The sequence below is a fragment of the Lygodium microphyllum genome, chromosome 5 (assembly GCF_053477565.2).
Source record: "Lygodium microphyllum isolate KBCC chromosome 5, Lygodium_microphyllum_v1.1.10, whole genome shotgun sequence".
NCBI lineage: Eukaryota > Viridiplantae > Streptophyta > Polypodiopsida > Schizaeales > Lygodiaceae > Lygodium > Lygodium microphyllum.
In genome coordinates this window covers 75,182,392-75,208,958 of record NC_141139.1, presented here as the reverse complement: position 1 = coordinate 75,208,958, position 26,567 = coordinate 75,182,392, and the positions used below count along the sequence as shown (strand labels likewise).

Here is a 26,567-nt window from a genome sequence, read left to right as displayed (position 1 = left end):
TGACTGATGAAGTGGTCTTCTAGTGATGTTGCACTCTCTCACATGGTCCTAGCTAGAGGGGGCAAGTGTGAGGGTGGAAAGAGGGCATGTTGATGCTCTTTCATTGTTGGTGGTTTGGTGTGTGTCATCAAGTTCATATATTTTAGCGATCCAAACTTTGGACTGGAGTGTCTAGCGCCAAGTTCATGCTGGGATGAGTGACATGATATGTTTGTGTGGTCTCGCATGAGGCAACTTGAAGGGCATGCATATGCTCTAGTGGAGGAATCTTGGTGTCATGGCTAGCTATCCATGGAGCTTGTGTGACTGTAGCAGGTGCATGGTAGCTAGCTTGACTACTTTGCTTTTAGAGAAGGATTATGGCATTTGGACTTCTTCTTCAGGGTGCTTTCTTACCGAGACATCTAGCGGAGTGCACGTTGTTGAAGTATCCATGGTGCATTCCCGATGTTCTTGTTTGTTGCTTGTTCACTTGTGCTCTAAGAGAGGGTGTTAGAAGTGGTCATATCACATGTTTACAAGTGCGGCCAAAATAATTTTATGGACACTCTATACATTCCTTATTTGGTAATTGGCCAATCTATTTTGTAGTAGGACAACTCCTTTATTTTTGTCTATAAAGAAGGGAGGGTGACCACAGTCCATTATCCATTTTAGGTACTTGCAGATTCTTGGTGTGGAGAGAGGGAGCTTGTGGAGTGTAAGAGCTGGCACTCAACCATTGTCCTCTTGTCATAGTAGATTCTATTCCGTGTTTTTCTCTTCTAATAGCTATCCCACATTGCACAAGCATATGAACCCATTGGTCTATGGACCAAGTCCAAGAGTGGTTATCACACAGTGAATGTGCAAAATAAAGCCTTGAGTTCTATCAATAAGACACACCTATTTTGCACTAGGAAAACACAAAATGTATGAACATGACTAAAATACAATAACTCAAATAATAATGTAATAAACACAAAACACAAAAATATAGACAGAAATTGAAGTGAATGAATCAATGTTGTAAATGAAGGAAAGAATGTACAAGATGCTCAAGGGCCAAGTTGTCCAACAGCCAATGGCTCTCGTAGGAGTAGGTTGAGGGAGTTGTTAAAGCGTAATATCCACCAGAGACAGATCCCAAGTGCTGTAACCACCAATTGGAGCTGCAGAAGTGCTGAATCTGAAAGGGCAGTAGGCTGGTAACCAAGATGCAACAATTTAAAGGCTAAAATCTAGTAAATGTAGCAGTATACCACCGATCGGAGGCTAGAAATTGACCACCAAATCTTAGAACAGCAGGGCAGCTATTAGGGAGTGCGCTGAAGTAGGGTGGCTTGCAGAACAACAAAACACAAGCTGTGAATTGCCATCTGAATGCTCACATGGAAGTCCATATAGGGCTGGTGCAAGATGCAGTTACAATACATTTCCTGGCAGCAAGAAAATGGCGCTGGGTGTTAGAACACACCTGGTTGAACTTGTAGTTGATGGTGGCTAGGTAGCAGATGGTGATGGCATGGCAGCAATCACGTGAGATTGGACAGCCATTGGAGGTGGGCTGCAGGCTGGAAACAGGGCACCAACAGCAGTAGAGAGGTTGTGGACTAGTGTAACCTACAAACAAGGATGGGCTGAATGGTGGGCAACCTATCTATTTAATAGATGCAAAAGGATCCTCCCAAATTAGGGTTTTGGTTATGGGACATAGAAACCCTCTAGCAATGGATTTCTTTTTAATGAAAGTTTGGTAATATCTTTGTCTTGGGGCTATTTCAAAAAGGCAATCAGTTTATAATGCATTTTTAGCTCAACACGTACAACCATATAGGCTGTGGCCAACAAACAGAGTTGTTTTAGACTCCTCTCTCAAGCAAATGCAATACACATGTATAAAAATGATCATGACAAGGAGAGGTGGCCTATAAATAGGCATAAAAAGAGGAAAATAATGATCACATCGATGAGTCGTTAATGCCACCATAATACTGGTTGGCAAGGAAAAAAAGATAAGCAAGGGCTTTGAGAGAGCACCTAGGGCACTTATGGTAAATAAGCCCACAATCACATGCTCAATAGTTTAAGCAAGTACAACAGTTCAAGATAAAGAAAAAGATAGGAGCATAAACTGAAATGAATGCGGTGACTTTAGAGTCCAAACATAACAACCAACACACGAGCCTTCCTTTTGTCAACCTGCCTATTTATGTATATCAGTCTATAATCTCCTGGTGAGCTTTGTCAGAGTCTGATAGAGACATTGGAGCTTTGACTATGTTTTCTTCCACTTTTGCATGCATTTCTTTCTCCTGTGCACAAATACTGTGCATTTCTTCTGTTTGCCAATCACTTGCCAGTTAGTGCTGCCCTGCTAGTTCAGTGATTTTGCTCCAAGTTGCTGCAATTTTCCCCAGAGTGATCATGTCACCATTTTCACATTATTTTATTGCTGCCAACTGCATTAAATGCAGTCGGCCAGATCAGGCAGGCCAGTTTGGCAAGATTTCTGCTATTTATAGCAATCATTTGGCTGGGCAGATCATATTCTTCTACAGGTTGCTGAGCACACTCCGTCTCCGGCTTACTTCTCCATCTCTGGTGCTGCCATAGTCTTCAGCCAGATCTGGTGCCCTCACTGATGTTGTGGGTTGCGTGCAAGGACTGATCAGTCCATTCTCTCTCTCCTTCTGTATTCAGCATTCATTTCAGATTCAGTGTAGATTATCACCTCACTCTCTGTTCTCTTTTGCTGTCTCTCTTCGTTTCTCTTTGTGTTCATGTTCCTTTTTTGTTGCACACCTTTCACTGCAAAGCAAGTCAAATTTACCACCAGCATAAAAATGCAGGTTAGATGGAAGTCAAATCAGATCGATGATTGCACGGAAGACAAAAAAAACTGCACCTAGATAAATAATGAAGCTATTGCTGAACAAAACACAGGGTGAACAGCATATAACAAGGAAGAAAACAGTCAACCAGCAGTTGATGAAGTTGCCCAGCTAAGAAGCAGTCCGCCCAGACCAACTGAATTGGAACAGCAGAAAAACACAAGGTTTTATGGAGTTTGGAGCATCAACCAAAGAGGAACAGACCTGTAGCAGCAGTCATAGTAGACAAAGAAAACACTATGACCAGGGTACTTGGTCTTCTAATACCATGTGAGAAAGAGAGGGGCAATGGAAGCAAGAGAAAGCAACTGCTATGTATACAATGAGCTGAACAGACAGACAAGAACACATGAATTCACAGGAAACAGGCAATGAATCCATATACCAAAGCATGAGAGTGAATACACACCACATGGATTGTGGTGAACACGAGTGTGCTCCCACTCTCCCTCACTAAACAGGATGCAGCATGCTGAATTACACTGGAGGAGGAGAAAGAACACATCATATATAGGTTGAGAATGGACAAGAAAAGAGGCAGGTCAGCCAGCTGACAAATGCCCCTGAATGCAGGTCAGCCAGAGTGGAACAGCGAATCCAGTGAAGGATGCACCTCAACAAGCTGGCTACCTTGCCTTCAAGGTTGCCCATACAAATGCCCAGATAACCAATTTACAAACCCATGATAGGTACAATGCTAACACTTTTGTCTTTAACTTTACCCAAAGGTGTGGAGTCATCATACACTGGTGGCTGGTAAAATGGTGGCCTAGGTGATGCCATTGTTGCATTTGCATTTAACATATGTCTACCATGATCTTCTAATTGACCAAACATTCTAGTTTGGATTCCTGGCTGCATACCAATGTTACCAGATAATTCCCCTGAACACCTAACATAGGTGACTGAAAACCAGCTGCATTATGTGTGCCAACCTTGGTAGGTGCAGTGGCATCCATTGCCTGAAATACTAATCTGCTCTCAAAATAACGTGGATGTGTAGATGGTTAAGGAATTGTTTGCTGTCCACGAGGAACATGCTGCACATTATTCCCTAATGGATGATCATGCTACTGAATTGGAGTTCCATACACATTCGGTATTAGAGATGCCGGTGTATGCAATACTTTTGGCTGCAAAGATTGTCCATAAGCCTCAATTGGCTGTTTAGAATGCGAAGCAACCTTTTTCCTTTAACATCAAGAACGGACTCCATAAATTCAGAAAATTGAGGCTGCTGAATTAACTGTTGCAAATAACAGCACTTGGCAAACTATGCCCTAAAACTGCATTTCCTTCTTGTTGTCCTGAAGCATTTTCAGCATTGGTGACCCAAAACCATGAGTTGAGTGCCTTTCACGAGGGAATTCCTATTCCCACTGTTGTGTGGCATCTTTTGCCATTTTCCCCTTGCTATCTATTGTTTTCAGCTAGTATAAACCTTGTTGTAACTGAATTACAGCAATCCAAAATGCATGTGTCTGTAGCTCAAGATGCCCACAATCTCACCTCCAAAAAGATGGTGATGCCTCGGCAATAGAACTATGAAACCCACCTTCAAAAGCACAAAGAGCAGTAGGCTAAATTTTAGCAAACACTTGATTCAGCTTAATCGGTAAATTCAGCAACAAAAATTCACAAGCAATTGGAGCTAGAGAGCTCTTGCAACACACATGGCATTTGTTGGCCCCAAAGCTTGGCGCTCCTTTCGGTATTTCTTTAGATTATTGATGTATGAAGGAACTTGCTAGGATTGACACAAAGTACAAGGCAGACTAAGTATAGAGAGAAGAGTGAGTTGAAGGAGTGAGTGCATGACACAATCAGTATTTTGGTACAATGACGGATATACCACTTTAGGTTTAGATGATATATAGAGTACAAGAGTGTAGGGGTTCACACCCGAACATGGTAAAAGGCACGATGAGTCTTTATTCCCAACAACCTCCCACCTAAAAGCAATGTGCCTGAAGGTAGAGAAAAGAATCAGCGAAGTCTATGTATGTACAAAGCTTAAATACACATATACTATCCAAACCCTATCATTTGGCTACAATGAGCAAACCCTCTGCTAGAAGACCCTTTGTGAGGTCTGCAAGGTTATCATTTGTATGTACCTTGACAAGCTCAATGCTCTTGTTGTCAAGTACATCCCTGACAAAATGATACTTCACCTGTATGTGCTTTGTCTTTGAGTGTGTGAAAGACAAGATTGCGTGCTAGCATGATAGCACTTTGACTGTTACAATGAAGGATAGGAACCTTTGTGTCGACAGTGGTGTCCACTCTATGGAATGAGTGGGATGAGCATGAGACAAAGGAGGCCAAAGCCATGCAACGCTTGTGCCTTAATGAGCAATTTTGGCAAAAAGTCCGTGCCATTGTCATTATCGTGACTCCCTTTTATAGGGTGTTACATATGAGTGATTGCAAGGGGTCCACCATGGGCCTTCTTGTTCACTTCTTTAGAGCCACATTGGTGGAGGCACATGCTTGTACAGTGATCACAGAGACAAAGCTGTCAACAATCATGTTTGTCATGCCTTGTCATCTCCTGCATGTGAGCCGCAGTTTGAGTTAGACGAGGACTGTAGGAGCTCTGACTTGTCTATCACTTGTTTTGACGGAGGAGGTAGCTCATTCTAGAGCACTCACTTTATTGCATTTCAGTGCATTTTCTGTTTTCTGAGCATTCCTGGCATTTTTACCAGCATTAAATGTTGGTCGGCCTCAAATTTCAGGTTGGCCAATTTTTGGGTTTTTTGGCTATTTATAGCCATTTCCCACTTGGCAATTAGTTGTATTATCATCTTCCCTCCTTCCGTGGCAGGTGCACACTTCAACTCCGTCATCTTCCTCTGTCTTTGGTGCTGCCGTCATCATTAGCCTGATCTGGTGCCCTTGCTGATGCTTTGGGTTGCGTGCAGGGATTGATCAGTCCACAGTTTTGTATTCAACATTCATTACAGTCAGTGCAGATTTTCTTCCTTCATTTTCTGCTTTCTCTCTCTCTCTCTCTCTCCCCCCCTCTGTGTTCATGTTTCTTCTTCCGTTGTGCACTCTCACATGGTATCATCGCCTAACTGAGAGCACGGAGAAGAGCTTCCATTGCAGAGGAGTTCACCATCAACTACAGCCTTCATCTACCTCTTCCAGCTTTTGGCGATGCATCCAAGGCTGAAACGCAGCCTTTTGTACTTGCGTTTGGTGTTTTGCATCCCCTGGAGGACTAGGCGACAGTTTTGCAATCGTCCTCATTATCAAGAGCAGAGGCGTCACCCTCTGGAGCCAGGCGACAGTCTTCAAGGTGTCCTCAACCTGCGTTTGTATCAAACACAACCTTTCTGGCATCTAGAGTGGAGGCATCCTTCTTTGGCAGCCAGGCGACATCATCTACCTCCTCTAGCAGGCGACAACACTTCCTGTGTCTTTCAAGCATTGGCGGCTTCATTGTGATTGTTTGTTGCAATTTGTTTGGTGATTGCAAATATATACAAAGATGTCTTATCACCAGTTCTTTGTTGATTCAGAGAATGAGGTCTCTATTCCTTCCTTTGAGAGACGAAGAGACTTTCGCAATGACTGGAGGTCACCTAGCCCATTTGAACGAGATTCCTCTATTCCCCGTTCTCTCCATGTTTCACAGAAGGCTTGTTCTACTTGCCTTCATATGCCTTCCATGGCACCCTCTATATAGGTGCGCGTACTCCCTTCTTTGCCCAAAGAAGACCGGCTTGGTGGTTCCAACTACTTGCTTTGGTCATATAAGGTGGAGTGTATCCTTGATACCTTCGATCTTTGGGAGTTTGTTACCCACCCCATTTCCCGTCCAGTGGAGGATTCCACCGTTGAATCATCAATGGATCGTGCGGCCTTAAGGGATCGGCTCAACTCATGAGCTCGATCTTTCCTCTTTATGAGCTTACAGGATTCTGTCCTAGTGCATGTGTGCAGGTTGCGGAAAGCAGCGGAAGTGTGAACAAAGCTTGCTTTTTTGTACCATCAGAAGACTTTTGTCCATCGGATTACTCTCGAGAAGAAATTACGGATGCTCGTTGTTGTTGATGATTCTTCTTCCATGAAGGATCATATCGACAGACTGGAGGACATGAGGGACAAGCTTGCATCCCTTGGCAGGATGATCTCTTCCGAGGATATGGCCATGATTCTTTTGACTCAACTGCCATCTCCCCGTTTTGATGTCTTCTATACCAACCTTCTTACATTGAGGACCCCGTGAGAAGCTTCTATGGGAGGAGCTTGCCCTACTTGTTTTGGAGCATAACGAGTGCGCCAAAGAGGTAGCCAATGGATCCACCTCCATCAAAGCTTTTGTTGCAGGTTTGAGAGGGGGGACACAGAAGAAAGGGAAGTCACAAGCTAAAAGACAAGAGAGTTCTTCACGTTCTGACTCCGACTCGAAGAAGCCTAAATGCCCATACTATGGGAAGGGGACACATCCACGGGAGAAATGTTGGGAGAAGGATTCTCACCTTGGTCCGAGAGTGAAGGATGGAGCTAAAACATTCGAGCCTTCTACCTCTACTCCAACGGTTACCCATGAGTCAGTGTTCCTTCATATTGTTGACTTGGAGGAGACTTCTTCAGTGGTTGCCTCATCTTCTGAGAGACCTTGGCTGGTTGATAGTGGCGCTTCTAGTCATATGACTCCCCGAGGTGATTTGTTGCAAGATCTATGCCCTTTTGAGGGTTCAGTCATTGTTGGTGACATTGTTTCGGTTCCTATTTGTGGTGTTGGCACTTAGCCTTTATTTCCCGATTGCGTGTCGAGCTTCCTTTCCCAGGTTCTTTATGTTCTAGACTTGGGCTTTCCACTCCTCTCAGTCTATGACCTTACTAGGCTTGGTACCTGGGTTGTCTTCACTGAGCAGGCTGTTTCTATTGAGGATTCTTCTACAGGGGCTGTTGTTGCGACAGATTAGTAGGAGAGCAGGCTTTACACGCTCCATTCCCCTTCTCTTATGCAGGGTCCTCCGAGGCAGTTGTCTATTACTACACTCATTCCCCCTTGTGCACCCTCTTTTCCATAGGTTTCTTTCCATCCCCCACCCTCTCCTCCGATGGTTCCTTTGTACCCCCCATCCCTTTCAGAGGCGGATGATCTCCGTGATGCGGCTGTGGATTTCCTGGCCCCTACTGTTTTAGTCCCAGGATCACGAGGCGTTTCTTCATCGGCAATCTTCATCGACGGACTTCATCGACATTGGCATTTCTCTTGCCACCCAGGATCCGTTTCTTCCTTGGCCTTTTGCCACATCCACAATCTAAGAGGGGGTGTTAGTAGTCATGTTTGTCATGCCTTGTCATCTCCTACCTATGAGCCTTAGCTTGAGTCATACAAGGACTTTAGGAGCTTTGACTTGTCTATCACTTCTTTTGATGAAGGAGGTAGCTCATTCTAGAGCACTCAGTTTATTGCATTTCAATGCATTTTCTTCTCTAGTTGGGATTTTATGTGCATTTCTCGGGGCAGTTTCTACATTCTTTAGCCTGCCTTACCTACCGGACATTGTCTACCCTTTTCGAGTTTTTCTGAGCATTCCTGACATTTTTACTAGCATCAAATGCTGGTCGGACATATTTTTGGCCTTAAATTTCAAGTCGGCCAGTTTTTGGGTTTTTTGGCTATTTATAGCTATTTCCCACTTGGTAGTCAGTTGTATTATCATCTTCTCTCCTTCCTTGGCAGGTGCACACTCCGACTCCATCATCTTCCTCCGTCTTGGTGCTACCACCATCATCAAACTGATCTAGTGCCCTCACTAACGCTTTGGGCTGTGTACAAGGACTGATCAATCCACAGTTTTATATTCAGCATTCATTACAGTCAGTGCAGATTTTTTTCCTTCATTTTCTGCTTTCTCTCTCTCTGTGTGTTCGTGTTTCTTCTTTCGTTGCGCACTCTCACAAGAGCATGCATATGTTTTAGAGATAGAAGAGAGGAGATGGGCATGGATACATAAGCCCATCCATGGTTTTGCCACATTGGTACATCCGGCCTACAAGTTGTTGGTGGTCATGGATGATAGAGAGTTCCATTCGGACCAGCTTGCTTATTTGACTCATGTGGTCCCTATGGATGACCACAATGCAGTGCTGGAGGAGCTAGGATACTATGCAAATTAGAGAGGGCATGCGGCTTTTTCTTCTCCCACTAGTTGAAGGAGAGAGTCACTTGTGAAGCCTTTATTTTGGTGGCAAAACTTTGGATACGCATTGGAGACCCTTTAGACCTTGGCCATGAGGGTCCTTGCCTCTTCGGGTACATGTGAGAGAAACTGGAGTGCCTATTCTCTCATTTACACAAAGATTCACAATCGACTTAGCACACAACAGTTAGAGCAGCTAGTCTATTGCCACACTAACTTACATATGATGAGGGCTATAATGAGCATGGGTAGTCCGAAGCAAGTAAAGTTTAAACACTTAACCATCAAATTTAAAATTTGTTGTTTTAAACTTTGAACTCTAAAGTTTATACTTTACAATTTAGACTTTAGCATTTACAATGATCATCTTACGTACATCACTGCATTGTGTAGGTGAATGTTGATACATTGAAGTTGACGGGTGACACTCTTTTGAGTATACATCACAAGCAGATGATTTTTGCATGGCTCTATAGAGAGCTTATAGCAGCAAATACTCATGACACTCGCAATCAGCATGCTCGTGAGCGAGGAGTTCGAGTACGTGGTAGCAGGGGCATGGTCATTCAATGTCTTTCATCATCGAGGAGGGGTGGTTCAAGTGGCTTGCAAACATATGTAAGGCGGGGCTCTAGTAGCTCACATCATGTTCCTCATGATGACATTCCCCTCTTGCCTACATAGCCACCACCTAGGGAGTCATCATTTGATGATGATGGTAACCTCATTAGTGAGGATGAGCATGAGTGTATCTCATCATCCGATGCTGAGGAGTTATCTTCAGACTCTCTTGATGAGCACTCAGATGGTTTTGATGATGATGATGACATAGAGACAGGGAACGCCCGTTCCGGCACATAGGAACGGATTAACGCGTTCCGAGGGGTTCGGGCCAAGGAAACGCTGGCGAAACGTTCCAGCCCGTTTCCTGGCCCGTTCCCTCCCGTTCCAGGTTCGTTCCCTGGCCGTTCCAAGTCCGTTCCCTGTCTGGAACGACCGTTCCAGCTCAAGAGTTTTTTAGTTTTTTTAATTTTTAACTTTTAACTTTTTTTTTCTGTTGTCGCCCGCGCTGCCTCGAACTACCCGCGTGTCGCCCGTTTCGCGCCCATCTGTCTGGACTCTGTCGCCCGTTTCGCCTCGCCCACGTCTGTCCTCGCCTACGTCGCTGCACTCCCGTTTCGCGCCCGTCTGTCCTCGAGGTTCGCCTACGTCGCTGCACTCCCGTCTGTCCGTCGCCTGCGCCCGTTTCGCCGCCGTCGCCTGTGCCTGTCCGCCCAGTCCGCTGAGTACCTGGTCCACCCAGTCCGCCTGCCGACTATCCCCGCCCACTCTGCCTGCTCCGCCTACCCTGCCGACTGCCCCTGCCCACTTCGCCTGCTCCGCCTGCCCTTCCGACTGTCCCGCCGACTATCTCGCTTGCCCTGCCTGCCCCCACTGCCTAGGCCCTACTCCCACCTGCTCTCGGGACTCGTCTACCTCTCCCGCCTGCCTGGCCCGCCTCTCTTGCCTGGCGTGACTTCTCCCCGGGATCAGGTGAAGTCTCAAGGTCGGAGGATCATTATCTCGATTCTCAAATTTGTCATTGTCCCAAATTTGGGAGCTGAAAATGCGCCAAATTTTGGGGCATTTTCAGCAAGGAATTGCAGGCTGGAATGCCCCAAAATTGGGGCATTTTGAGTCTGTCATTGCCCCAAGTTTGGGAGCTGAAAATACTCCAAATTTTGGGGCATTTTCAGCAAGGGAATGTTCAATGCAGGCTAGAATGCCCCAAATTTGTGGCATTTTCAGTAAAAGGAATGCAAGCTGAAATAGCACCAAAGTTCTGGCATTTTTAGCATTGCTAAAAATTTAACACACACATGTTGAAATTTTGGCTGCAAATTTTTGCAATTTTATTGAACTTTACTGATTATTTGTCACTTTTATATAGATGGCAGCATTGACATCTATGGGATCTTCATCATCCTCAACAGGTACTTCGTCAACAACTGGACGAAGTCGAAGCACTACTTGGTCATGGTGGGATGAGGTAGATGCAGGGGTGCCATTGAGAGGTGGAGGGGCTCGCCCTTGGAAATGCAAACTTTGCCCTTATGCTCGCACTAGTGGGGCTGATAAAGTGAGAGCCCATCTTCTACATGAGGAGGGGAAAGAGGTGCGTTTTTGCACCAATGTATCAATTGAGAAAAGGCAGGAGTTACTTGACCGCATAGCCACATCTATGGGGAATTCACATGCCAGGAGGACGCCAAATATAGCAGTGGATCCAACAACATGGACTCCAAGACCAGCAGGGCATGGTGCTTCATCCAGAAGACCACCAGGATTAGTGGCTACGCAGCCTTCTCATGGGCCATCAATGGCAACAGGTCGTGGTGCTAAACAGAGTTCATTGCACACTTCATGGGAACCAAAGAAAAAAGAGGAAACAGATGCAGCAGTGGCACGCTTTTTTTACCATGACCATATTGCATTCAAATCAGCCAGGTCACCTTATTTTTTAAATATGGTGACAAAGATTGCAGAGTATGGACCCACATATAAGCCCCCTTCATCAGAAACTATCAGGACTACATTGCTTCAAAAGGAGAAAGTAGCCATAGAGATTGCAACAGCAAATATTCGCAATCAATGGGTAAGAAATGGAGTGACATTGATAGCAGATGGATGGAGTGACACACGCCATAGGTCCATACATGGTATTGTTGCATATTCTCGTGGAGATGTATACTTCATTGGTAGTCATGATGCTTCAGAGACTGGAAAGAGTGTAGATGTATTGGCATCCGAGTGGTGCGAGGCAGTGCAGGCTGTTGGGGCAGAAAATGTAGTGCAGTTTGTGGCAGATGGTGAACCTACAAACAGGGCAGCAGGAAACATTTTAATGGCAATGTATCCACATATCACCTTTAGTCCATGCATGGCGCATTGCTTGAATAACTTGTTGAAGGATATTGGGGACTTGCCATGGATTGCATCTCTTGTTGCGAAAGGTAACAAGATTATCACATTTATATGTAATCATCAGTACTTGCATGCTGAGTTTCGCAAGAGAAGTGACAAAGAACTTCTTAAATACTCGGATACACGATTTGCATATAACTTTCTTATGCTTGGTCGATTGCACTATTGCAAAGGTGCAATTAGGGAGCTATTTGCTAGTGATGAGTATGAAAATTGGACTGGGGCTGCCACTGCTACTGCTGTGTTATGTAATGCATATGTTTCTGATAGAGATTTTTGGGATGAGGTTAATCGCACCAACCAAATGGTTGATCCTATTATGCACATGTTGAGGCTTGCAGATGGCATGGATCCATGCATTGGGAAGATCTATGAAGGTATGGATCGCATGATTGAGAGGTTGGAGAGTTTGGAACCAAATGCAGATAGGTATGAGCAAATCAAGGAGTTATGCATCAGCAGATGGAATGAGTATGACTCTCCTATGCATGCTGTAGCATATGTGCTTGATCCTGAGTTTCAAGGAAAGATGCAAGAAAGAGACCTTGAGGTGGTCAAGGCTTGGAACACATTGCTTGCAAGGCTTTATCCTAGCCGTGAAATGCAACGCAAAATTAAAAATCAGCTCTCTGTATATCGACAAACATTAGGGATGTTTGGTACAGAGGATGCACTAGAGGACAGGACAAATATTGGGGCTGCTTTATGGTGGGAGGACTATGGGGCAGAAGCTCCAGAGTTGCAGAGTTTGGCTATTCGTATTCTTAGCCAAACAATTAGCTCTTCTTGTTTAGAGCAACTATGGAGCTCCTTCAATCACATTCACTCAAAGAAGAGAAATTGTCTTGGTACAATGAAGACGAATGACCTAGTTTATGTGAGCTCCAATCTTTGCTTGCAAGCTCGTACATCAGTTGCAAAGGCTGATTCTTTTATATGTTGGGAAAAAGATGACGATGATGATGATGGTGATGATGATGGGCAGGATGTTGTTCAGCAGGATGAGCATTCAGGCACAGTGGAGCCATCTTCTATGAATCAGAGCACTTGGTAGCTAGCCTTTTGGAACTTTAGAGTATTGACTTGGAAATTGGAGCTCTTGTAACTTGGATCTTTACTATTTAGGCTTTAAAGTTTATTGTTTAGTGCATATTTTGTGTTTTTGCAATGCACACTTGTTGCCAGTTGGACTTATGCAACATTGTTGATTACAGTGTTGAATTATGAATGCGACAATCGGAGTCAATCCATTGCTGGTTACAATGTTTTGAATCTTTATTATTGTTGAAAGTTGAAACTTGATTATTATGTCTCTAGAGTCTAATTTCATGAATTATAATTCATGGTTGATAATAGATATGATCTGTCTCTCTAGATTCTAAGACTAGTGTTGACTCTCTCTCTCTAGAGGATATATATATATATATATATATATATATATATACCGTTCCCTCGCTTTGGGCGTTCCCCCCGTTCCAGGGGGTCCCGTTCCCGTTCCCCGTTCCTGGTAACTATGGATGATGATGATGATAGTGATGCCTCATCATAGATTCATAGATCTCTCTCTTTTTCGTATCAAATATACTAGACTGTAGTTGTGTCACATGTTTTGGACAACCCATGCGACCGCGATGTCACCCTCATGTATTCATCTTATTCTGTAACGAAATGGCTATTTCCACTTTAAACATGTATTTTATAATCTATCATTTAATGATTTTTGGTTTTTGTTATTTAAAAAATCATCTTCTTTTTGTACTAATATCATACCGTACCTTATAAAATCATAGGGTACCATTTAGTACCATATTTTATCATATTGTACCGTATCGTACCTTTCGTACCTGACAACTATGCATTTATCTCTTCTATTTTCACATTGCTCTTCTTTGCAAGCTAGCTATTCTTTTTCTCAGCCTTGTTGTCTTTAGTGTTTTTGTTTTTGCCTTTCACTTTCTTCAATTGAAAACAGTCCCGTTTGTAGTGCCCTTTCTTGCCACAATGATGGCACTCCACATTCTTGCCAAAAGACTTGCTACGTGCTTTATTTTTCAGAACTGCCCTTTTGCTTAAATCTGCCTCTAGTGTGCAATGCATTAGAAGATTTGTTTGCTGAATTATTTTGCCTATTGAGTTCTTCCATCAGCAAAGAACTCTCCACATCAAAATATAACAGCTGAGCACTTGAGTTACTCAAAACTGTTCTGAAAGAATCCCAACTTTTAGGCAAAGTACATAGCAAGAAAGTAGCCTTGAACTCATCATCAATATGGAAATCCAAAGCAATCAGCTGACTGAAAATTGAGTTGAACTCATTCAAATATACATATGTGGCTGTACCTTCTTTCATACAAAAGTCCATTAACTTTTTCAGCCAATAAACCTTGCTAGCTGCACTTTTCTGAGCATACAATTCTTCAAGCCTTTGCCACATTGCATACGCTGAATTCAGCTTCTCAATGTTAAAGAGCAAGTTGTCTAACATTGAGAGCCCAATGGTAGAGCGTGCAAGCTCATCAAGATCATCCCACTCGTCTTGTTCCATATCTGCAGGTTTTATTCCCTTCGTTTTGATGGTGGGCTTCACCGGTTTCTTCTACACCAAGACATTGCAGCACTGTTTTTGCCATATTGCAAAATTATATGCACCCTCCAGCTTCTTGATGTGCAAAAGATTGCTGTTGTCACTATTTCCAGCCATAATTTACAGTACCAAATTAACTCAAAAGTTCACCAAATGCAAGCCCAAATGTCACACAAGTAACATCAATACATGTACCCAAGTGCATATACCAGGCAGTTGTTGCATCGATACATGTACCCAAGTGCATATATCAGGCAGTTGTTGCACAAATTGAAGGAATTTTGCGAAAGCCCTGATTTTATTGGATCCGGTGTGCACAAATTTCAGTGAAATTGAAGAAATTTCACTAAAATGTAAAAAGCCCCAAAATTTCTTGGGCAAATGTGCACCAAATGTGCAATTTCTGAGTCAAATTGTCTTGTTCTGCATCAAAGTCTCCAAATCCGAGAAAAGCCCTAAATTTCTAGGTCAAAATTGCACAATATGCTTGTGCATATGAATGCCCAACAAAGGGGAGAAGGAGAAATTGCAGAAATTAAAGAAAAAAGAGGTAAAATGGGCTTGTCGTGGCATTGACCGGGACTTGCGCTAGTCTCCCGCTTGACCTACGAGTGTGTCGCTCGTGACTCTTGCCTTCAGCCTGACCTACCGTGTCGACCTGGCACAGCTCACGCTGCCTCCTGACCATCTCAATGTGCTCTGAAAAGATTCAACGTTATGAGAAAAGCAAGTAGTTGAATGTTAAACTGAACAGGAATGGAAACTGGAGGAGGAACTAGGGCTGATTCAACCCCTTATTTAAGTCACTTTCTCTAAATGACCATAAGAGGGAGGGGATCAATATCCTTAATAATAACATCAATGCTTTCAATAGGAGAAGGAGGAACTTCTAGAGGATCAACTGGGAATGTAGGAACTTTCTTTGCAGGGGCAGCATATGCTAAGAAAACAGAAAGATAAGAACCAAATGTAACATGTGAGAATATTGAATAATAAAGGGCATCATGCTGGTCACCAAAACACCGTAGTCAGAGGTTGAAATCTGGTAAATGCAGCCATGTACCACTAGAGAAGGCTGAAAACTGAAACTCCTGCCTTCCGCCTGACCAGCCCTTTGACTGCGATATTGCCTACTCGCTTGACTGCTCGCGCAACCCGTCAGCTACTCACCTGTGATAGCTGACCAGCTCATCTGCTCCCCACCCTACCAGTTTGAAGGCACTTGCTAGGATTGAGACAGAATACAAAGCAGGTTGAGTGCAAAGAGAAGAGTGAGTTGGAGTGAGTGCATGACACAATCAGTATTTAGATACAATGACAGGTGTACCACTTTAGGTTTAGATAATATATAAAATACAAGTGTAGGGATGCATTCACACCCGAACACAATAAAAGGCACGATGAGCCTTTATTCCCAACAATATATGCTTCAAATTGGTCTTACATGGCTATATTTCAACGATTTCTCGTAGCACATGACCTTGTCATCTTCAACGTTTGCCTCCAACCAACTGTAGAGTGTTCAGAAATGCAAATGAACACTTCAACTTACCAAACCCTAAAGATTACAATCAACATTTAAACCCAATTTTGCAAAGCATTCACCGAGACAACTATTTTGCATAGTTCCCATGCAATTTCACATTGTTCTCACAATCAAAAGAATTTTTGCAATGAAACTATGAGAACATTGCTTTTTTTTACAATAATGGCCCAAAAAAGTGCAGTAGGCTTGAGATCTTAGAGGAGAAGAGAGAATCTCAACCCATAGTGCTATCATAATTTGTTTTTCTGATATTTAATTTTTTAAAAACAACATATCTTGCTCTATATTGAGTTGTAAAGCTGCCCATTGGAATTCCCATGCCAAGAGGAGAATATGGGCTATTATCCACACTCCATTCATGCTGTCAGCTCATATTCCATGGCTGAAACCTACAATTTCTGCAACAAAGAAGAGAAGAATGACTGTCTTCAAACTTGGGCTACTCAAAATGAGAGAGGAGCCTGAAATAGCCAAGATAAGCTTTCCAAATGAGTAACCCCTTGCTCCTTAATTAGATCTCATTTTTTATTAAGAGCTAATTAATGACTTAGTCAATAAATATAAGTGAGCTACTCGCAAGACCAAACTAATAAAAAACCTAATTCTAAGGTACAAATGATAGTTTCACATTACACCTTATTACTTTTGTATTGTTGTTGTACCACATAGTATGTACACTTGTCAAATACATGCCCATTGTCAGATCTTTCACTACTAGCATAATTAAAGTTCCTTTTAATTAAAAATTCTCATGAAGTTTAATTAAATCATTAAGTTCATTTCACACTTTGGTGACACACAAAGCTTGGGTAAATCTTTTATACATTCAATAGCTTTGTTGATTGGGGCCCTTAGTGTGAAACTATAGTAAAGTTTGGTATATCCCTATTTGAAACTAGCTTGACTTGCAGGTCTCATGCCATTCATCTTAGTCCAATCACTCAAGACTTGCTCCACAATGAACCCATATATCTTAGTCAATATGTGGCCACACCTCTTGATCCCACTCCTAAATCCTCTTAAGGATCCCCATAGTCAACCCTTCAATGAGTACACATGTACAACTATTGTAGAAAAATTACTATAGTTGATTCACACTAGGGTAAATTTAGTATACTCAATATCATTACTTAGTCGGTATTTCAATGCACATAAAGTGTCACATTGGATACTCAGTACCATTGCTTAGTCGGTATTTCAATGCACATAAAGTGTCACATTGGATACTCAGTACCATTGCTTAGTCGGTATTTCAATGCACATAAAGTGTCACATTAGATAGTGTATTTGCATGTGTTGAGATATGTTCCGTGTACCTATTCCTATAGATTGATTATGGTCATGGTTTGGATTTGCAAGGTTATACCACTTCTGATTAAACAAGAGATCTCAACATCCAATGTTCTCATGGCAGATACCTCCTCTTTAAGTAGGGTTCCCATTTCATGGTCAACCTGTAAGCAAGAGGTGATAACAGTCTCTACGACCGAGGTATAGTATCAGGCTCTCTTTGATGGCACCACAAAGGTTGTGTACCTGAGGAGCTTACTAGCTGCACTTCACTTTTCATGTGCCACTTCGACAATCATCTTCTACAACAACCAAAGTGCTATTGCACTAGCTAGTAGCCCCATCATCAATCTCCAGACGAGGCTTGTTGGCATACACTACCACTTCACCAGAGAGCAAGTTGAGCTAGGCACAATACACCTAGAGTTTCTGTCTTTACTCGATAACTTTGTAGATATATTGACCAATCCGGTCAATAGACCAATCTTACAGTATCTTCTACCTAGGATTGATGTGGTTATTTGCTCCCCTTCTATTTCAGATTGATGTAAAGAGGGGATTTCCTCTCACTTTCCTTTCCACCGTTAGTGATTAGAGAGGGGAACTTCATCTCTTGGTGGTTACACGGTTTTGATTACACTTTGCTTCATGGACATTATTATTGCACTTTTATCATTATCTGTATCATTTGAATAATTATGATTGTAGAAGGATGGTTAGGCAAGTGAATAATTCTCCTACAAGTGCACTATCCAAGCGACACCATTGCATCGCATTTTGTATGAGTATGACGTTATACATTGTCTTTTGCATTACCCAATGCATTGGCATTCTATTCTTGTAAACACGCATCTATACGCATTTATCCCTTTTTGATCAAAGGGTGTTCGACTCTAGATCCACCATATTTGCGACAACTCACACGAGAGTCTCGCTAGGCAATCTCTTCCTTTTCTCAAATTCTATACATATCTCCCATATTTTTCATGTTTATCAATACCTACAAGTGGTTAAGATAGTTGTTTGTTTTGTGTTGTGTTGGATCTCACTATCCCTTTTCATTCTTCCTCGATACATTGTTGCTTAGTAGGGTGCAAACTATTACTCCCACCCAAAAAAAAAACCTCAAAGTGGTTCCATCCACTTTTGCAAGTCCTAGAAGGCCATTGGACAAGCGATGAGCACTCTTTATCCAATATCTTGGCCTTTCTAGGGTGACCCTTTGGGCTTCCTTGGTAAGATAACCATTGCCTCTGTAGTCTTGGCAGATCACTAGGTATCCAACGAACACCCTTTGCCCGATACCTTCTCTACTTTGGGGTGGGATACCTTGGGTTAAAATGTGAGCTTAAGCTATCTTGACAATAATTTTCAAATTCAAATTTTGGGCCTAAGAGGGGGTGTTGAGCTAAAAAATGCATCATAAATTGATCAGCTCATTATTATAATCCCAAGGCTCAATTATTATCATACTTTCATTAAAAAAGAAATGCGCTCCTAGAGATTGTTTGCATACCATAAGCCAAACCCTAATTTGGAAGGATCCACACTTTTATAAATAGATAGGCTACCAACCCCTCATCCCTAATCCTGTCTTGTGGATTGCTACTGTCCATCACCTGGCACCTACTATCCAGTCTTCTCCATCAGCTTGCAACCTATTTCGGCCTGTGTTTGCTGCCAAGTCAGCTGTTGCTGCCTACCGTTTGAACTTAATCTGTTATTGCCAATCTATCACATCATCAGCCAGATTTGCATTTGCAGTCTTCTACTATCGCCTACATTGCCACATCATCAAACTGCCTATGTTTGGCAAATTCCTACAACTACTTGACTGCCATATCAGTTGCTACCAGACTTCTCCGACGGCTGTTTGCTGCAATTTGGGATCCATTAGAGTTCAACATACTCTCCAACTCATACTCTCTGTCCTAATCCTAGAAAGACACGAGAGTTCAAGGGTCAATATTCACTTAGCATAGTGTTTTTGCTGCATTGGGCATAGTATATATTCATTCATTCATTATTCATCTTCAGTGTTCATTGTCTTTGAGTTACCCCACCTCTAACGGTGTTCTTTATGAGTCTATACTTTGTCATATGATTGTGTTTGTTATCTATAGACAAGTATTTCTTCACATATTGTCACTTGAACAGATCCTGATATGAGCAGCCAGGCAGCATTTAATGTCAAACTGCAAAAAATGAAGTTAAGAATGAGGAAAAACCTGTGTTTTTGCTTTAGGTAGCAGTCCCAAGCAGCCCAAACTGCATTTGGAGGAGCAAAGGCTCCATTTTGGGGCAGCTTATGGCTGCATTCTGCAGCTGCATGGCAGCATGGCAGGGCAACCACTGAGGACAACCAAAAACTTGAGAGCACCAGCAGCATGGACTCCTACAACAGCAGTTGTGGTCATTTGGAGCTGTGAAGGGCAGCTAGCAGCATGAAGCAGAAGCAATGGTTGCCAGGACAGCAGCGCAGTGGGTAGAATGATGACAATGAAGCAGAGCAGTTGTAGTGGCTCGTGGAGCTGGTATGGAGGCCGGTCACTGGGCAGAACGATGATAACGAAACACACAGACTAAAAATGAAGTGTGGCTATCCCCCTTTGTTCCTGTTTATACAGTTTGGTGTGGCATTTGTCCTACCCAAGCTCCAAGGGGACACTTAATCTAATTTGGCCCTTTTGGGCTGATATTTTTCATGATTAAATTGGCCAATAATGTTGTAATTGTTATAGCACTAATTTTTTGCCTAAATTTTGCATTGCTGAACATTTGTAACACAAATGGAGAGATGAGATACTTACTTAGCAAGTTTTGGATATCGAGCACATTCTCTAAGCATGTTGCCTGCATTCAGAGCAGCATCCTTGTTCTGATAACTGCATGATGGAATTTTCAACAACTTCAATTACTGAAAACATGTTACTCAAAGAAAGGACTTTTAAGCAGGTAACATAGACAACAGTGTATACAAAATTCTAAAACACCTGAAAACACATCTGTTAACAGATGCATACAAGTAATCTTCAACTCTTTTCACAGGACTACTATATTTCTAAACACCTCACACCATCAAGGATGCAAATGCAGATAAAGCCACCAACATTGTAAACAGCATGGTACATTTACTACTTCAACTGGTTCTTTATCAACTATAAGACATTGGTTGCAATTGAGCTGCTTGATTTGTTCTTTCTGAACAGCCAACTCTGCATTAGGCTAGGCTCTCATGATAAAGGGTTTTCACCTTCCTCCCAGAATTTAAAAATACAACTGACTTGAATATCCACTACTGCAGGCTCTGTGTGTGCTATCGCCTATTTCTTCAAACACAGTTGCACTGAAGATCAAAGATCTAACCTTGGCCCACAATACCCAGGACTTCACTTGCAGGAATGATTTTTTCTAAAACATTAAAAACAACAAAGAAACGAAGTCCATACAAAGGTGTAGTATGTCTACAAAATATATGTAATAAGTAGAGGCATAACTGGTTAACTTTAGACAACTTTCACGAGGACTTTAAAGCCACGCTTGAATTAAGGAGCATTGATCTCGAAATTGGATTCAAAACATGAACATTGGGGAGTAACTTATGAGGTTAATGAATCATTAGTGTACCATATCCATCAATTATGATAAATGAATGAATCACGATTCATGATTGAGCCGATTGTCATCATCCAATAAACATTTTTTACGACAGGTAACTACTAACAAACCCAAAATGTGCATAGCCCCACAACAGGCTATAATAAGTAACAGGTTTGAAGTAAAGGTGTAAAGGATGTTTTTAAAAGAATGATTTATACGAGTTAGAAAAAGAACATGGTATGAAATGTGTCTCTATTCTCAGTAAAGCAGTCCTTAGCACACTCATTTCTGCATAGAGATATCAGCCACACCAATTATGGGCACCATTCCCATTTCTCCATTGGAAACTAAACTCTTCGGATGAGTTTGTCTAGATGTCAAAAAGACAGAATTGTCTTGACACTCCACAACAATGGGATAGTGCTATACTCATAAAAGAAAACAATAGTCATGAAACTATTGAAGTAGAATCTCGCCTTGTCCTGGGCACTTTGAATAGTGCTCATAAACCATAGCTAGCGAGAAGTTCCTAGCAGCACTGTAGGTCGCTCGTAATACTGTGTTGTTCGTATGTAAGGTGCATGTTTGAAACACAGTATTTATAATCTCTAACCAAATGAATGGATTTTTGTTTATTTTAATTTTCTAGGGAGGGTATATGAGCAACATGAATAAGAGAGGAAATTAGATACAGCAACACTATTGACTCCATACTCAATTTGAGCCTTCTAGTTCTATACAGTTCAAGCAATCAACTGACATATGCACATCAGACAGACTTTCAAGACTGATTATTGCCATTTATATGACTGTGACCATTTATTCTACAAATCTAGCCCACCTTCTAAGTCATTAAACGTTTCTGTGCACAAGTATGACTTTGACAAACACCAGCTCACGTCACATAGATGAAAAGAGTTCTTTAAAAGATTAACTAAGCAAATGAAATGTACAGTTACCAAAAGGATAAAGAGTGGCATTATTTTTTTGGAGTTGCAACATATGACATATGGTAAGTCCATGTCAAAACCCCTGAGGCAATGGTTACCCACATTAGAAACTAAGATGAAATCTTGATCTCAGTAGAACAGACTATTAACTTTTCTGGTGCAAAGCTAAAGCCAAAACAAACCCAACAAGAGCTTAGAAAATTAATGAAGATTAAAATAGCTGTCTCTTGAAGAATGGAAGAAAAGGTCGTTTTTCTTTAATGTTAAATATTGTGACTGTCGTGTTGCAGTCATTGGAGGATCTCATGAAGTATAGTTAGTGCTAAAGCGAGCTTCAATAATTAACCTCAATAGAATCAAGATTTCATCTTGATTTGAGTATAAGGATGTGAAGCACCTTTTTAGGTGCAAAGCGAAGAAAATGTCATTTGGCTTTGATGTTAAATATTGTGACTAATGTGATGTAGTCATTGGAGGCATCTCATGGGGTATGGCTAGTACTAAAGCAAATTCACACCAAGCTCTAACAATCTACAAATCAAGTCCATAAAACCAGCTCAAGAATATCACATAAAGTGAAAGCTCTCACAATCTGGGATTAACCCTTGGCCATTGAGGCAAGTATGAGAGCTAATGGCACTTCCAAAGGTAGGTCATTATTAGGCTTCGTAGAGAGTACAGTACATTTGCAAAAGCACTTCGATGTAGCAAAAAGTCTATCCTGTCTTGGATTTGGTAATTTTTTACACGATAAAAGTTTTCTATGAAAGTCAAAAGGGAGTGAGGGAAGATGGAAAAGGAGGAGGAAATCTTGATAAAATCTGTCCATGAAAGGAGTCAGTCAGCGTGAAGGTATCTTACACCATAGAAAAGGAGGAGAAGAAACAATGATGAATACAATGAGGAGGAGGAAAATCAAGTCAGGCTAGACCATGTCCAAAGAGCTGACTCTGTAGAGAATGTCCTCAGGGAAGTATCGACTGTAATGAATTTTAAGGTTGGAGACCAAGGGATTTGGGTGAATGAATAAAAGGAGAATTCAGAGCTCCTACATGAAGTATCCAATACACACATCTTAAGGAGTGGCATTGGGAGTGCTCATTGACTTCTCTCTCTCTCTCTATTTATTTTCTCGATAGGAACTGAGCATTGATGCTTGGGAATCATGGAACCCAAAACCAAACAGGTATGGGAATAGGATCTCTCAAGACACGGGGGATGACCAAGGTCCAAAGACATTTGTGTGTAAGAGAGAAGCTTATGTCTAAATATGAAATTTGAGAAGATGTGTGAGGGAAAAGGAAGTGGAGATGTGAAAGTGGAAATACAAGAGATGGGGTAGGAGACACATTCCAGTCATTCATAAGGCCTGGAGAGGCATTCCCTGTTTCTATGTTGCAAATGATTTGGACTTTGCTCTTACTTGTTTTCAATGGTAGGGTCATGATTCTATTTCTTTTGACATTGTGTGGTGACCTAGACCCTATGTTGTTGAAGCTATTAGATGACCTTCTTGGAGTTTCCTTGTCTTTTTAGCTCCTACTTGGACCATCATAAGTCAATCATTGAAACCTTACATGACTCTGAATGCTACCTCTAAAGCACGCCCACTCTAGGGCCCAATTGTGGACATCCGCTTGATGATAAAATTTGGGTAAAACTTTCCTCGACCCTGTGGTGTTTTCAAAAGGTAAGTTTAGACCAGTTTAGACCACTCTCAAGGCCTATCCACTTTCCCAGCCACCATCCATGCAATGCCACACAATGTAGGCCTCCGCTTCAACAAACATAAGCATGAAAAGGAGTAGCCATACTATACCATTGTACCTCAGCATGATGTGAGGAGATTCATAAACTAAACACTTGTGGATGAGCTGATGATAACTGTCTTATAAGGGTACAGCACAGAAGCCACTTACTGGATAGCCCACTTGGCATTTAACTAGACAACTCAGTTGATGCTAGAATCATGCGTCAATTACACTACCTAGTTTTACAATGATGGTTGCCATGATTTGAAGGCTACTAAAGCACCTCAGTTGCTGGAAACCAGTGACTAATGTTCCATATTTACATGATGAAAATAATCTATCTAATGTTAAAGCCAGACATAAAAAGATTACTCATACAATATACCTCACTGTCACCCTGCATTGTAGAAGGAAAAATATTACCATAAAACAAGACAGTCAAGCAGGTGTGTGTGGTTTTCGACATAATCGAGACAAGTGTCATCGGATCCAACTTTCTGCCTCAAAAGGGCACCCCAGATCTGAACTGCCTCTTTCCTTACCTGAAATAGTGCTAGGAAAGTAAGATCTTTTTTAAAAAGAGGCTCTTCTACCTATGCTTACAGACTACTTTCAGGATTGACCAAAGCAAGTTGTGAGTTGCATGAACTCTTACATCCCAGCTAAGAACAGGCAGCTTCTGGACAAGAAGATATAAAAAATCCTCTTTACAAGCCTCTGATACTAGCTGATCTATTTGCTCAGAGTTTGGCTCTGTTTCTCCATCACCAAGAAGCATCTGTTTAATGGCAGCTAAGTTCTTTTCAACCTCCTCAAAAGCCTGAAAATAAAAGACCCCAACAATCAAAAACTTGAAAGGAGAGCTACTGACCTAAAACATTCAATCTATGATAAAAATCTATCAGCAATTGAATATCTCCATATAATTGGGACAAAACAACAATGTGCCATTCAAATTAACCTATTGATCAGTTCAGCATCAGACTTCATAACAAGCTGGACTCATCAATCAGCAAGGACCTTGGCATTTGCTTGGTCTGGACAGTGAGCAGGGTTGAATCCTCAATACAGCTGCTTTTAGGATAATAAAAGCTCTACATGATGCAGTTCGCAAGAACTGCAGGCCAACTAGCAAAGACTGTTATTCCACCCACAAGATTTGACAAAACTGAGGGGAATTCGGGGTTTTGAACCAAGTTGCATAGAGCAGTTTCCAAACTTTCTGTGGTAGGGAGTTTTCCCTCAATGGCATTTCCCAAATTTTATGATCAACCTAGCCTTCCAATCCTGATAAAATTAGCATAATGAAATAAAAGCGTCAAGGCTAAAATTTAAATTGTGGGCTAAACTGCCTTATATTTTGTAACACCTTTTCCAATTGAAGGAATTTTGAGGTTTTTATCCCAATGTCACAATGTGCTTGGAGCCGTTTCCCTAAAATTGGGAACTAGGGGATTTTGACTCAATGTTCCCACCAAAGCACATTTCCCAGAATTTAAGGCCCATCTCAGACCCTAATTTGAAGTGAGAAAAGCTGGGAAATTTTGAGTACAATCTTCTCTTGTATCTAGTCAGACTCAAGCCAATTAAGGGGAATCTGAAGCTTTTACCCCACTAGCCATTTCCCAACTTTGGAAGCTAGGTTGTATAAAGGCTTTCCCTGCCTTGCACGAAAGGTATTAGGACAAGGTTGTAAAACCGTCATCATCAATACTGAAAAAGGTTGATCTAAAAGAAGTGCTGGTAGAGGAAAATGCTGGAAAAAGCTATAATAAAATAGAAAATTTCCACCCAAACCAATGGCCTAGCAGTTCATTGATGTGCTAAGTAGGCCAAATGGCAGTGCAGATATCCATGAGTATCTTCAAAAGTTCATTAAGGTGAGAAGAGTAGGACGTTAAGTTACCAAAGATTTGGCCTAAATTAACCCCAAAATTCATTGGCTTGTTTCTTCAGCTCTCGTACAGCCCCAAAACACTTCGAAATTTCAAAAAGATGAGTCTGGAGAATTTCCTCAAAAACTTCTAAAAGATAGGCCTCTAGGGCATGGCCATTCTACCCCTGATCCTCATCAAGTAAGCACCCTTATTCTTCATCAGCCTTCAGCTTCATCATCCTTATGGCTGACAAGGACTCCGTCATCTCTCCATGACCTCATCAGGAGAGAGGCAGCACTGTCTGCTGCCCCAATGATCATTGACACTATCCAGGCCTGCCCTCCCATGCTATCCAAACTGAAACACAGCTGCTGTTGCTGTAAAACGCAGTACAGCAGGCTGCTACATCACTGTTTCCTCTCTCAGCAGCTGCATTTTGCCGCTCCTAAGGCCACACTGCTACTGTTGCTGTCGAACACAGATGTTGCAAGCTGCAACCTTACCATCTACCTTTAGATTGCTGCTCCCTGCTGCTGCACACTGGACAGAACCCTAGAAAAGCAAGATAGAGGCATCCAGTGCCAGAGTGCTGGCTGATTGCACAATATGTAATCTGTCAAAGTATGACACACTCATCTTGCTGTTTGTGGCATCATCAACAGCTCCACCTGCCCCCTTCAGCCCACTCCTCAAGAAACAGTGGCCTACTAGCTCCAGCTACATTACAGTTGGAAGAGCATGGTATCATTCATTCATTTAGTTCATCTTTCATTTCATTCCATTCTTTGAGTATTCCTTTGTTACGCATATTGATTTATACACTCTATGCACTCTTTTAACCCTAGGGTTCTCGATCACAATCCTTATGTCAAATTCTTAAGAGTTCAATTCATTCATGCTCCTATGAGTTCAGAACCCTAGAAAAGCAAGATAGAGAAATCCAGCGCCCGAGTGCTGGCTGA

General features: G+C 42.0%; 1 protein-coding gene across 1 annotated transcript in view; it reads right to left on the bottom strand.

Moving 5' to 3' along the window:
* The window catches only part of LOC148035999 (uncharacterized), a 55,437-nt gene that overhangs the window by 6,305 nt on the left and 22,565 nt on the right, over positions 1–26,567 (bottom strand). Inside the window, exons 2-4 of the mRNA XM_087678002.1 lie at positions 24,384–24,548; positions 24,152–24,270; positions 20,238–20,312 (exon numbers count right to left, since the gene is read on the bottom strand). Of these exons, the coding sequence (XP_087534128.1) occupies positions 20,238–20,312; positions 24,152–24,270; positions 24,384–24,548 (359 nt within the window). The remainder of the gene's footprint in view (positions 1–20,237; positions 20,313–24,151; positions 24,271–24,383; positions 24,549–26,567) is intronic.